We start from the raw sequence: 12749 nt of genomic DNA on the forward strand, positions 1-12749 counted from the left end.
ATATGATTGGTGAGGTTTTCTGTTTTCTTTGTGTTATTGTAGGGTCTTTACCTTACAATATAAATTGCCTGTTGTTGTGATTTGGCGTTATAGAAATAAATTTGAATTGAATTGAACTGAATCAAAAAAAAAATTGCACATCATTTAAACACAGTGATTAGTTTGAAGAATTTATGCTCGTTTTATTTATCTTCCTCCTCCAGCTCTTCAAGGGAAAACACTGATGTAACCTCTCCTGCATGTCTTGGGTCTGCTGCGGGTCCTCCTCCTGGTTGGACACACCTGTAAAACCTCACCTGGGAGGCGTCCAGACAGCATCCTTTTCAGATGGCTGAGCCACCTCAACCGGCTCCTTTTGATATTAAATGATTAAAAACAAAAAGCGAAAATCTGGTTGAACAACTCACACCTCAGTTTACTGGCAACAAATCTCTTTTCCACTGATACAGTGCCAGCGGTGATGCCAAATCTAAATCAATATTGTCTGAACATGATTCTCAGGCCCTTCAGTGCGACTGTAGTAAAGCCAGGAAAAAGTCTACTGGAAATCACTGCCCTAAAGGCTCAGGAAGACTCTCAACAACAAGTGTTACTGAACGCTGTCCATTCAAAAAATTCAAAACAAAGCATATATAAACAACATCTAGAAACATTACAGCCTTCTTTGGGTCATGAATGTATGAAGCGTACTGATCAGTCTAACACTGGTTTCTGAGATGCGTTCCAGGCAAAACCTGTTCACATATTCTTTTCCTTATTCCTTTCTGACACCTTTGACCTTTCTTGACGGTGTCCTCCTACATGCACATTTAGATGACTGCCTCTTCTGCGCGCTTGGAAGCAAAACCAAAATACAAAAAGTGCCAGTGAGAGAAGTACCACTCTGCTAGTAATAAGGATTTATCTGTCACTCAGACAAATCAGAGTCATCTAATGGATCACTCCTATACATCCTGCTATGACTTTGGTCTAATCCTCACCCTAATGAAGACTTGGACTCTTAGTGCTAAACTAAGAAAGAGGGTACGGAATAACAAACAGAATCACCCAAGTTACGGTTTACAAAGCTGTTGCTCTCTGCAATTTGCTTGGCGTACATGGACACTGTATGCCAAACAACATGAGAAACGTCTAAATATCCTCTGCTGAAGATGCTTAAGGAGTATTTTTAACATGAAGTGGTGAGACAAACTACCAAATGTTGAAATATTTGCCACCAAGCCTGCATGCTATCTTATCTCAACACCCAAACTTGCGCCATAAAAGTAAAAGTAGTAGTAAGAGTCGAGAAATGTCACCAACTGTAAACATAGGGCACATTTGAAATAAAACAAAAAGACCCCACAAACTGCTGAGTAGCTGAAACGTCTTTCCAAACGTTACGTCTTTCCATTCTTCATTGATATATTTCTTTCAGAACTACAGCAGCTGATCTCTTTCATTCTTCAACGCCTACAGCCTGTTAAAATAAGAGGTGATGCAACACTGTGGTAAACATGTGTCTGTCCCAGCTATTTTGAAACCTGTTGTTGGCATCAAATTCAAAGAGAGCATTAAAATAAGAGAGGCTAATTTCTAATCGAAAGGCAAATGTTTTCCATTTCAGGGTTTCACATGTTGTCTTCTTATTGCTTTGCCTAAACACACCCTTAAAATGGTTTGATTTCTGTTTTTATCTCCATTTTACACAAAGTCTAAACTTTTTTTTAAATAAGTAATTAGTAATGAGCTGCTGGTGCTTCGTATTTAACATATCCTTTAGTGCAGGGGTGTCAAACCTAAGACCCGGGGGCCAAAATCAGCCCTGCAAACGCCCTAATCGGCCCATGGGGCAAATGTGAAAATGTGAAAAAGGATATAAGACTCTTGCCGATTGATTTTTTTCATTTATTACAGCAGCGTCTCTTTATCATGTAGAAAATCTGAGACGCACTGTTGAAATTGCTCTTCTTTAACTTATATTAGGTTATCTCAGGAGTTTAATGCACAAAGTCAAACTTCTTTAGATGTAAAATGAGTTCGATATCCCTGCTTCAAGGGGGGAAAAGGACAAGGATTTATGACCTCGGACTGTAAGCTTTGTGTAACTGGGGCCTTTTATCACAAAACAGTTACCACTTCCACCCCAGAGATACTTCCCCTCTAGTTCCCCTAGTAGCTATTTAAACAAAAACCACATGAGAAGATCAAACAGGTATGCAACAAATAAAAGGATGTAATGTTTTAAGGCAGCAAAGACGTGAGAAAAAAGACTGGATATAGCAGAACTTTGCATCTCATCTCATCATCTGATGAGTCCTTGAGGTTAACTTGTGACCTCTTGAAGTCACCCTGACGCTGAGGTTGGAAAAACCCTTGGATTACACCCCTGCTGCTCCCCCCCAAGCAGCTGCACAGCTTACACGCAAACATGTCAAATTGTGTTTTTATGTGTTAGTCGCAGGGGGTAATTTTTCTGCAAACCAAGCAGCAATGTTGTTTTTAAGTTAAATGGAAAAGCTCTGTTTTGCTGCTTCTCTGACAGAGGCTGATGCCTTTGGTTGTTTCTGTTGAGACATTCAGCCGTGAGCAGTTCCTGTTCCTGTTCCTGCCCCCCCCCCGGTTGCTGTTGCTGGGACCAACCGACACTCTCACTGATGCGACATATACTAATCAACTATCATAGGGTAAAAACATGCATGTAGGTCATAGCGTAAATAAGAGGTTCGAGCCGGTGCTTCCCCGCTTATAAGCTCCACATCCTTCCTCTTGCTGAACGCAGCAAGGAGCGAGGACTTTGACGTCGACACATGGTCGACATGTAAACAAAGCTGGCTGACCTGCCTCACCACAGATGTCATCACTGTGTTCCTTTGGGTTTGTTGTTGATATTGTCTTCGTAGAAACGGTGGAAAGGAACAAAAGAAAAAAGAAAAAAAGAAGTGTTGCGTGTGGTGTTGTGTACCGCTGAGTCTGTGCTACCAAAAGCTGTTGTTACAAATGAGGTGAAAGGTAAGGGTACGTGAACGTGAGGATGGCCACATAGTTGTGTGGGTGAGTGAAATGTTTTCATGGCTGCCACCCACGTCAACACACCCTGTTTCCTCTTGAGTAATCATGTCAGTCAAAGCCTACACACCACTACTACTATGATAATTCAAGCTGCTGTCTGTGATTTGATTATTTATCAGCCGAGAGTTTTTGCTGTACAGTGTTTCATCATTATATTATTCTCCCTCGGCCTCAGAGGTATATGACCTCCCAACGGCTTCAACTACCTGTTTAAACTGGTTTAAGCTGGGCTTTTGTAATCCAGATGGCGCCATATTTTTGCGCTGTGCCATACTGCAAATTTTGGTATCAATCTATTAATCTATTACCAAGTAAATGCAAGCCCAGTATTGCTAATGCCAATGCCGATACTGATAGTATTAACTTACAAAGGCCGCTTATATGGGGGAGAGCAGTGTCCCATGATTTGTGAGATGAATCATCGATTTGTACTTTTTACAATAATGAGTTAATACAACAAAACACACCTTTCAGCATTGTGTATATTTTGAAAGTGGGGCAGCTTTTCTTGTTTATATGTGATTTAAGCTATGAATAAAATAGACGTGACCATCATTAAAAAAAAAGGCTCAGACTTTATTGAAACTATTTGAGGTTTTTTCTTTACATGTTTTTTAACACAATTCAGTGGGCTAGAATTCAGAGGCCCAGTATCGATACGATACCAAAACCCACATTGGTATCAGTACTATCATACACCTCTAGATGGAAGTGGAATTTCTTAAATACACCGAGTACATCAGAGGACAAATTTTCACTTCCACAATATTCAACATTTTCAAGGAGTGGTCGTCAGAATAAAACAGGATGTTTGCTTTGTGTGCATGGCGATTCATTTGTCTGGTAATCTAGGAAAGTTTTGGTGGGCAGCTTTGAGGAACAGTGCATTAGACTGAACTTTCAATATTGATATAAACTTCATTACCTTAAAGATCAGTGGGATGTTGTGTTTCCTTTCCTTTCCTTTTTTTTATTCCTACTTCAGTGAAGTGCATGCAGTCATACCTAGAGTCAGTTTCTCTGAGTGATGAAGTCTTGACTGTTTAAACGAGCTCAGATGCACATTTCTGTTTCTTTATTTCTTGACTATTTTCTTTCTTGACTATTGATTGGCTAGCAGTTCCTAAAGTGGCTGTAAGGATGCCTCCTACTTAGTGGTTACAAATAACTAACTAAATAAACAAACAGTTGAAATTTACCTAACTTGTTTAACTTGCTTTTTTATTTATGCAGTCATTGGACATCTATTGGCTTATTTTATCGTGACATGCAATAAACACAATCTAATATTTTACATAAACATGCTAATAATAATTGGTGACTGCTTCTTGGTAAAAAATGTACATGCAGTTTGTTTGTTTTTTAAATTTTACTGGGATGCTTTTGCATTGTGGCCTTTTTACTTTAAAAGTAAACTGTGCAAATGAATTATCACATTACCACAAATTTCAAGAAGACTCAGAAATCTATTGCATTTTAATATTTTGTAAGACTGCATATAAAGATGAAAATGTGCTTTTTGAAGTAAGTAAACTTTGTGACTTTCTAAACACTTTAAAAATTATTTTCAAGTGGATTTTCCCTAATATCTTTACCGCTGAAAATGAAAGTCTTTTCAGGTTTCATGTAAATAAAGATGTATTATTTAGTTCTCTAATCATCCCTGTTTTTGTACTGTACATTTTGAATGCTCTCCATTTTCACACATTGAGAGTTTATTAGGATAAACTCTTCTTGATCACAAACGTTGCTCGAATAATTAAGCCAGCATTCGTTTTGCAAGGATGGCCTGCTCTTATGCAAGATCTGGGCAGGGAGGCTTGCTGCGTAGTGACCGCAAGTCACTTCTGCACGTCAGTCTTGAATTTTCACAGTCATCCACAGCAAAAAAAATTGCAGAAGTGAACTAAGATGTTGAAATCTTGGTTCACTTCAAGACAGATCATGTACTGGTCCGTTTACCGTATCTCAGGCGGTTTGGCTTCCCGTTACAACTCATGGTCCGGATATCCGGTGTGCCTTTCACTTAGGAGGAGGAACTGTAATTAAAAATTGAAAATAAAAAGGCAAAATCAGTGTTAAAATCACCCTTACATATTTGTTTTCATTGTTGCTAAAAAATGGCAAGGGTTTGGCTACTTTTGGTTCAGTTCTGATAGTTGTTTGCCTTTAGTGTTAACTTACAGGGTCTATGTTTTTAGTGCAAAACTTCAAAACACTTAATCTATCTTCCAGATCATTTTTCTATATATACCCACTCTGAACACTTAGACAGGGTTTAAATACGCATTTTTTACAATATCGACAGGTCTTAGATGTGTTCTTGCTCAGTCCTCTCCATCACTGAGTTAGTTTGTTAGATATATATATATATATAAGAAGGTAATACATAAGAATACAAAGTGCAGTGCATGGGTGAATGTGGCTCATAGTTTAAACCTCTTATACTGGTCAATAAAACAGAAAAGCTCTATATAAATGTCCTGTTTTTTTTCCATTTCCAATCTCAGAAGCTTTCGAGTCTCAGCATTTGTCACTCGTGTCAAAAGTGTCGTGTGGCATTGTCCTTCAGTAATAACTTCAGTTCCTCAATTTTGTGGACACTTTGTAAAATCAATCCTTTTTTTAAGGAAATGTGTTGCGATAGTAGTATAGCTTAATGGATACATGTTTTTTAGGATTAAGTTAGACTAAAACTAGAAGGATTGCCCAAGGTACAGATATTTCGGCAGGAACGATTTCTCAGTATTTAAGAGTCCCACATTACTCAAATGTTGCTCAATGAACCAACTGCAAGTCAAAGAAAGTTCTCCAAACTGGGTGTTACCTGAATCTTGATTTAGTTGTACTTATGGTTGGCCGCATTGTGAAATGAAGCAACACTTTGAAACATGGGAACAACTTCTTGCAAATTTAAAGTACAGGTCTCATAATACAGAAGAAATATGGTGGGGTTTTTAATGTAAAAGTATTTTCTGTTTAATTACTAGATAGTAAACTTTAGAAAGTGTATGAAGAGCAAGAAAGTAAAATTTTATCCAGCTTCATTTGAAGGACACACCTGGAAATGAGATTCATATCAAGGGCCCAAAAGAGCACGTATTTTACACAGCTAATCAATAATGTGTGTCTCATACAGCCCTTTCATATACAGTTTGGTCCATATAGTGCCCTCAACATTGAGCCAGGAAAAGTAAAAGCTCTTTGATCTTTTGCCATAACTCTGACTGATGCCTACCCGATCTGTGACTCACTGCTTGCTGCTGTGTGGATTAAAACAGCAAAACAATAGCAGAAAAGATGTTTCTAAAACAAAAATTCTCTCTTCACACTCAGTACAGATAAAAGATACTCATTCTCCCTCTTTCTCCTTGAACTTTTCTTTCTGTTGCAGTCTTTGTTAACTTGCAGGCACAGTGGAAGTATAACTGTTTGTTTAGTTTCATGCGTACAGGCCACAGCTTCGACTAGGTGGTCCAAATTTTAAAGAAAGCCAGATTTGTTCCATGGGCATATTGTCACATGTACTTTAGGGTCACCGGGTTCAAGATACTCAGCAAAGGTGCGTCTGTTTTAAGGTAATTAAATTTTAAAAAAACACACACACAAAAGATGTGCAAACAGAAAACAAAAATGGCCCCACTATAGTACCTTGAGATACTTCAGTGCTCATATATAGGTTAGCTATATTTTTGTACCATAAAGCTTCAATACTAAAACTAATGTTATAGAGCCACACGTGCATTATCCTGCTGCCATAAATCAATAGCTGGAAATATTGGTTAACAAATGATGATCTGCTTGAATTATTTTGTTGCTAAAAACTATAGTATCCAGATGTTTTAGGGAATTATTGAGCCTTTCACGTTAAAAAAGCAAACAAAGATGAAACTACAGTTTTCAAGGTGTTGTTTAAAAGAACCCAACAAGCTTCAGCCTGATTTCTACTCATAGTCAGAAACATATCAAGCATATCATTGTTATGTGTTGTTTTGTGTTTTGTAACTCAATGACAAAGCTGATTATGATGGATACTAATATGAAGCAACATCTGCAGACAGCAACAACAATACTAGACTTAAAAAACATCCTTCTATCCACTTACTTATCCAGCTTGGGCGGCTGGCTCTTATGAAACTGCTGACATAGGACGAAAGGCAGGGAATATGCTGAACAAGTTACCAGTCTGTGAGATAATATGACAGAATTAAAACTATTAATCTAATAATACGATTAATATTTTTGGTCTGCTCAGTTCTGACGGTAGAAAAGTGAAAAATTAGCACAAATACTTTAACTCTTCCACAGAGAGTCGACTAGTTTTCTAGTTAAATGTTTTCACATTAAATCTGCTGCAAGATCAGTGACTCAATGTGTATTGCAGCTTTTTACTCAGTCATGCACTAAAAGGACTTTCTGTAACAAGTCTCATTCACACAGACACACAGAGATTTTATCTTTGCTTCAACACTTTCTAATTCACACGAACTATGATGGTTGCATCGGAGGCAACTTCGAGTTCAGCGTCTTGTCCAAGGACGCTTTAGTGTGTGGACTACTGGAGGAGTCAGGGATCGATCTACCAATCCAGTCCTGAGCCACAGTCACCTCCTTATATAGCTGAACACATATCATGTCATAAAATACCTCGTTTGTAAAGGTATTTCATTCAGCAAACACTGCATCACAATCATAATCAGTAGTTTTTGAAATGTTGTTTGTTTGTTTTTGCTCCATTATAATGTATTAAATTCACTCTGACAACCTTCTGTGTGATATAAAACATGTAGTGTGCTCTTGCTGCAGTCAGCTGAGATTTTAAAAACAAATGAGAAAAAGGGATAAATTAAAGATAAATTAAATTTTAAGAGTTCTTCAAGTTTATTTAAGGAAAAGCACAATCTGTTACAACATTATAACAAATTGTTCTGAGGAACAAATAACTGCTAACATATAAGAATGACTCACATATAAGAAAAATTCTTCAATTTCACAACAACTAGTACAAAGTGAGCAGTGGGATAACAGGTGTGTGTGTGTGTGTGTGTGTGTGTGTGTGTGTGTGTGTGTAATGTGATTGTGTCCTGTGTGTTTGTATTGGATTATAGGAGACCAATTGGAGGAGCTGTGATGCAATGAGGAGTTTACGGTCAGACACTGCCCATTGACGGTAAAATGCGAACATGGGGGGCCGGGCTAAACACTGAAGCACAGAGGTCATCCTGTGTGGGAATTTCCCTCTTGCCTGTCAGCATGTGAGCCAGAAGCAGGGAAAGACTGAGTGGGGCTCCAGTAGAAAACGAAGGGGTCATCGAAGAAAGTATGCTGAGAATGTTTGAAGGAGTCTGTGCCAGCGCTTGCAGAGAGAACGAGAGCAACGGGAGCAAAGAGCCCTGCTGACAAACAATGGAGAGCTTCTCTGAAACATTGCTTTGTTTCTCTGATTGGCCTTGGGGATTAAAGCCAAACCACAACCACTTAAAGCCATTGTCGTGAACATAGAGTACAACAATGTCTTATTTAAATGTGGGTGTAGCATTCTTCGTGGGGTGATGTGCTGGAAAGGGAGGATATTGCACAACAGTTAAAAGCTAAACTGTTCATCATGGAGTGTGTTGAAATATCCTAAATGTCATCTCTCACTGCACACAAACAGCATCACATAGTTTTTATGCTTCATTAAGAGAAGATAAAGTGAGCTTTTCCCCTCGTTTTTCTCTTCACTGTCAGTGTAGTACATGTGTCACTTCTTAAAAAAGAGAAAACCTAACAGAGGCACTTTTTTTTCGCTGTTTGAGGAAAGGGTTGAAAAACATTCTCCACCCTGAATTGTCATAGATATCCTTTAAAATCCCACCGTGCTCCCTTTTCTTTATCTGCTCAGTCTGGGATTTGCTTGCTTGTGACAGATATGTTTCATATTGTGCACACAGTGAACTGCCTTGTCAGGGCTTGGTAAATTCCACTGCAGACCATTTGTCAACTTATTGTGTCTGTTGTAGCTAACCTACTTCCATTTTTTAAAAAAAACTTCTACATTTTTCCTTTTTCCTGACTTGAGGGTTAAAATAAGGTTTGCGCTCGCTGCCAGCCAGATCTTGGCTGTTGAAGCGTGACCTCAGGTTGTGCGAGGAGGTTAGTTGCTGATTAATTTCCATGCAACCTTGAACCCCTCTCTGGGGCAGTGGACCCTGCAGACTATTGACAGAGCAGTGTGCTAAAGATAAAGCCAACATTTCTGTGCTGCGTGCAGTGTGACCTGGTCTTTTTTTATGCTTTTTGCTGCCCTCAGCAGTATCGTTTCATCATAAATTGCCTGGATGTATTTCAGGATATGAGAACTTTTCTGCCAATCATTAAGTAAACAGAAGCACTACAGCTTTCAGATTTACTCAAAGAGCTTTTTTTTTTCTTAATTTTCAGGAAGAAAAATCATCTTTCTATTTTATTTGTCAATTTTTCTCTATTTACCTTCTGATCAAACCGCTGGGTGCCATTTTCTGCTTCATGAATACACCACATGAGCAAATACTGTACATATAATGTAATGTTTCTTTTTTTTTTTATGTCCTCCATCTCCAAGAAGAAACGTCAAATTCCTGCTCCATGTTTCTTTTGGGGTGTATTTCAGTACGCAGGCCTCAATTAAAAGATTAGGAATATGCTTTGTCGCTGAGCCAGTTTCTTATCTGCAATATGTTGTAAGAGAAATATGTGGTATTACACAGTCAGTCTATGATGAGTGTAAGCATTAGACAAGCAAACGCCCCTTTCTGTCTGTCTGAGCCTTCACCTGCCTCAAAGGGACAAAAAAAAGAAGATTTACAAGTGAAATTGTTTAAACAAAGTATAAATCTGTTTAATTCAATAAAATATCAAGTACAATTAAAGCATTTCACCTTTCAATATTAAATAATTAGACTTATTTCATTCATTGCCAATACTATTACAAAGAGTTGCATCATTTCACTGCAGCACAACTCTTCCCTTGACAACCACTGCTCCAAATACACACAAAAAATGTAGAAATTCACTCGCATGTACGTAAAACCTGCACAGAAATACTGCATACACACACACAAAAAGAAAACAAAAATCACATCTGAGAATAAAGCTAAGGTGACATGTGAAGAGTCGTGAATGATTGCGCAATACATGCACCCACTCCTTCAGTCCCATTCAAAGTGTCCTTGTAAACTGGTGGTCGCCGTCTTCACCTGTGAAGCGTACCGTTTTCAGCACAGTGGATTCCCTTTAAAGTCCACCGATGATCAGACAACAGCACGGAGATCCGTGCAGAGTCTCCGGTGTGTGAATGTGTGTGTGTGTGTTTTAACACTGTCCGGTGGCAGAGAGCAGGTTGCGCAGGGTGGCCAGCTCTCTGGACAGCTGCTCCACTCGCTTTTGTAAACGATCGTTCTCAGCGGCCAGTTCCAGCACTTTGTGTTGAGTCTCCAAGTTGCGCATTTTGGCTTTGTCCCTGCTCTTCCTCACGGCGAGGTTGTTCCTCTCCCGCCTCACCCTGTACTCTTCACTGTCCTTGTCCAGACGTTTCTTTGCCTTCCCGCTTGACATTTTGCCGCTGTGCGATGGTGACCTGCTTTTACCTGACGGAGCAGGTGTGCCGGGCGGGCTGGAACAAGTCGAGGACGCAGTGGAGATGTTTCCGAGACTGCCACTAGTGGACTGGTAATGAATGTAGGACCTCATGTCAAAAGCAGACGAGCCGTTCTCCATCTTTGCGTCTTCCTGACTGTCTTCTCTGTCGGCGGCAACAGCAGCAGCAGGTCTGTAGCGGCTCCCGAGTTCAGGGCTCAGCACGCTATCCACGCGGGTTTCCTGCAGCTCCGGGTAACCTAGCGCGTAGGGCTCCCTGGGGTCCCTCAGGTTGTCGCACTGGCTCGTCTCCAGCTCGTTCAGTAGCGAGTAGTTCTTGTAGTTCTGCAAAGCTGCAACTCTTCTCTTGTTCTCTGCCAAGAAATCTGTGAAAACGTCCCCCTGCTGCTGCTGCGTCTGCGCCGCCAGCTGCGGGTAGTGCAAAGCTGAGTCCAGGTAAACACTGAAGTCTATCGCTCTCTCCCGCTCTTCAATGCCCAGCTCCGTCATCGAGTCACCGAGCCTCCAATATGAGCCGCCGCCGATGGGGCTGATAACGCTGTCTCTACTGTGGATAGCAAAGCTGCCCTCCTCGTAGAAGCCGGCCACTTCCATGGATCTTAACACCCGCCGGATTGCAGAAGCATGGAGGGCTGAGGTGAGACGCCCTGTGTGTTTTGGGTTGAGCTGTGAGATGCGTCTGAATGTGGTGAGTCTATAGCCCCCGTGACAACATGCAGTAAACTACTTTGAAGAACTTGTGCTCTGGGAGTGAGAGGAATTGACAGGTTCTTCCTGTCTCGAGGGGTTTTATTTTTTCTTGCGAGGGGCGGAGCTCAGGTATGTGACGCGCAAGGCAAGTGGACAACCTGTGCTGTTCTTCGAGGATCTTTGGCACACTGAACTGCGCTTGAACACAATAAAAAGCAAGTTTAAGCACTTAAGCGGTTTTTTCTGTCTTTCTCCCCCTTCCCTGTTTGTTTGGTGGTATTGTAGCACTTGGCTACAACAGGAGTGTCAAGATAGGAAATGCAATCATTTGTATGATTTAAAAAAAACGAAACTTAACTTAAAAAGCAAAATAAAAGTGAAAATATTATCGCACAACGGTGAGTACTTAACCAAGAGCGCAATAACGAAAACAAAACCATATGTTAGTAATTATTTTAAACCAGTTCTGACATCGGGTCCCATCACGCCCTCTACAGTCAGATCTCATCAACTCGACAATAATGGAAAAATTCCACTCGGCATGTTTACCATTTTCTAACTTCGTGCGTAATCGTCTCATAACAACGATACTCATGAGCGCAGCCCCTGACAGCTGTTTCCTTTGAGCTGACTAGATTAAACCAGTATGCTGTTCTGTGGTAGACCCCTATAAGATGATACATCTCTTCCAGCACTGTATCAGGGTCAAGGTGGGTGTAATGAGAAATTTAGTGAATCTGGTCTATGTCTACCTATGACAGTCCAGTGGCTCCACGTCTGAACCCAGGCTCACTGCGCAAAGATAACAATTCTCCCAGAACATACAATCTAGAATAAAGCCCAACATCCCAGTGTTACCAGTCACACGTGGCCTCTGAATTGGATTTACAGTCAGCACTATCTGTTTTCTTAGACATGCAATTCCGATAAGGAAAGAATTCCCAAAAAAGGTCCTTTGATGGAGAACCGGAGATGGTGGTGGTGGTGGGTGTGTGTGGTGGGGGCGACTTGTAAGAAACCCGAGATGCAGCGTGAACAGCGAAGTTAAGCGGCGAAGTTAAGAGACATAGTTATGGATTAAGTCTTACTGCCACCTGCTGGTGACAAGAGTCATTATAACTGACTCAAAACCGAGGTTTTGAGTTCCTGGCCAACATCCAATCTGATTTCAAGTAGACCTGAGCTGTTAAATCACTGAATAATAACGTATACACATTTTCTCTTTTTTACATTTAAAAGAACTATCCGCTTGTTTCAAGTTTACTAAAATGAGATTTATGTAAAGGGACAGACTCTTACACACACCCACAGCTGAGCTGTTACTAATTTGTGAAACACTTTTGGTGCCTCTTTTTCAAAACCTTCTATCACCGTTTCCCCACATTATTAGG

The 12749-nt window shown here is 40.2% G+C and overlaps 1 protein-coding gene across 1 annotated transcript; it reads right to left on the minus strand.

Moving 5' to 3' along the window:
- Positions 1-9885: 9885 nt before the first annotated feature.
- Positions 9886-11438, minus strand: cebpb (CCAAT enhancer binding protein beta). Its single transcript, XM_086277863.1, has one exon. It carries the CDS (start codon positions 11260-11262, stop codon positions 10384-10386), a length of 879 nt encoding a protein of 292 aa, XP_086133989.1. The 5' UTR covers positions 11263-11438; the 3' UTR covers positions 9886-10383.
- Positions 11439-12749: the final 1311 nt, after the last annotated feature.

Source organism: Aulonocara sp. 'chitande type north' Nkhata Bay, linkage group LG20 (genome assembly GCF_057382095.1).
Source record: "Aulonocara sp. 'chitande type north' Nkhata Bay isolate Kocher_YH1m ecotype deep benthic linkage group LG20, A_spYH_male_GT1.1, whole genome shotgun sequence".
In the NCBI taxonomy this organism is placed as follows: Eukaryota; Metazoa; Chordata; class Actinopteri; order Cichliformes; family Cichlidae; genus Aulonocara; species Aulonocara sp. 'chitande type north' Nkhata Bay.

What these genes read in the sequence shown, in the direction of transcription:
- cebpb (XM_086277863.1), bottom strand. Translation starts at nt 11,262, where the DNA reads ATGGAAGTGGCCGGCTTCTACGAGGAGGGCAGCTTTGCTATCCACAGT.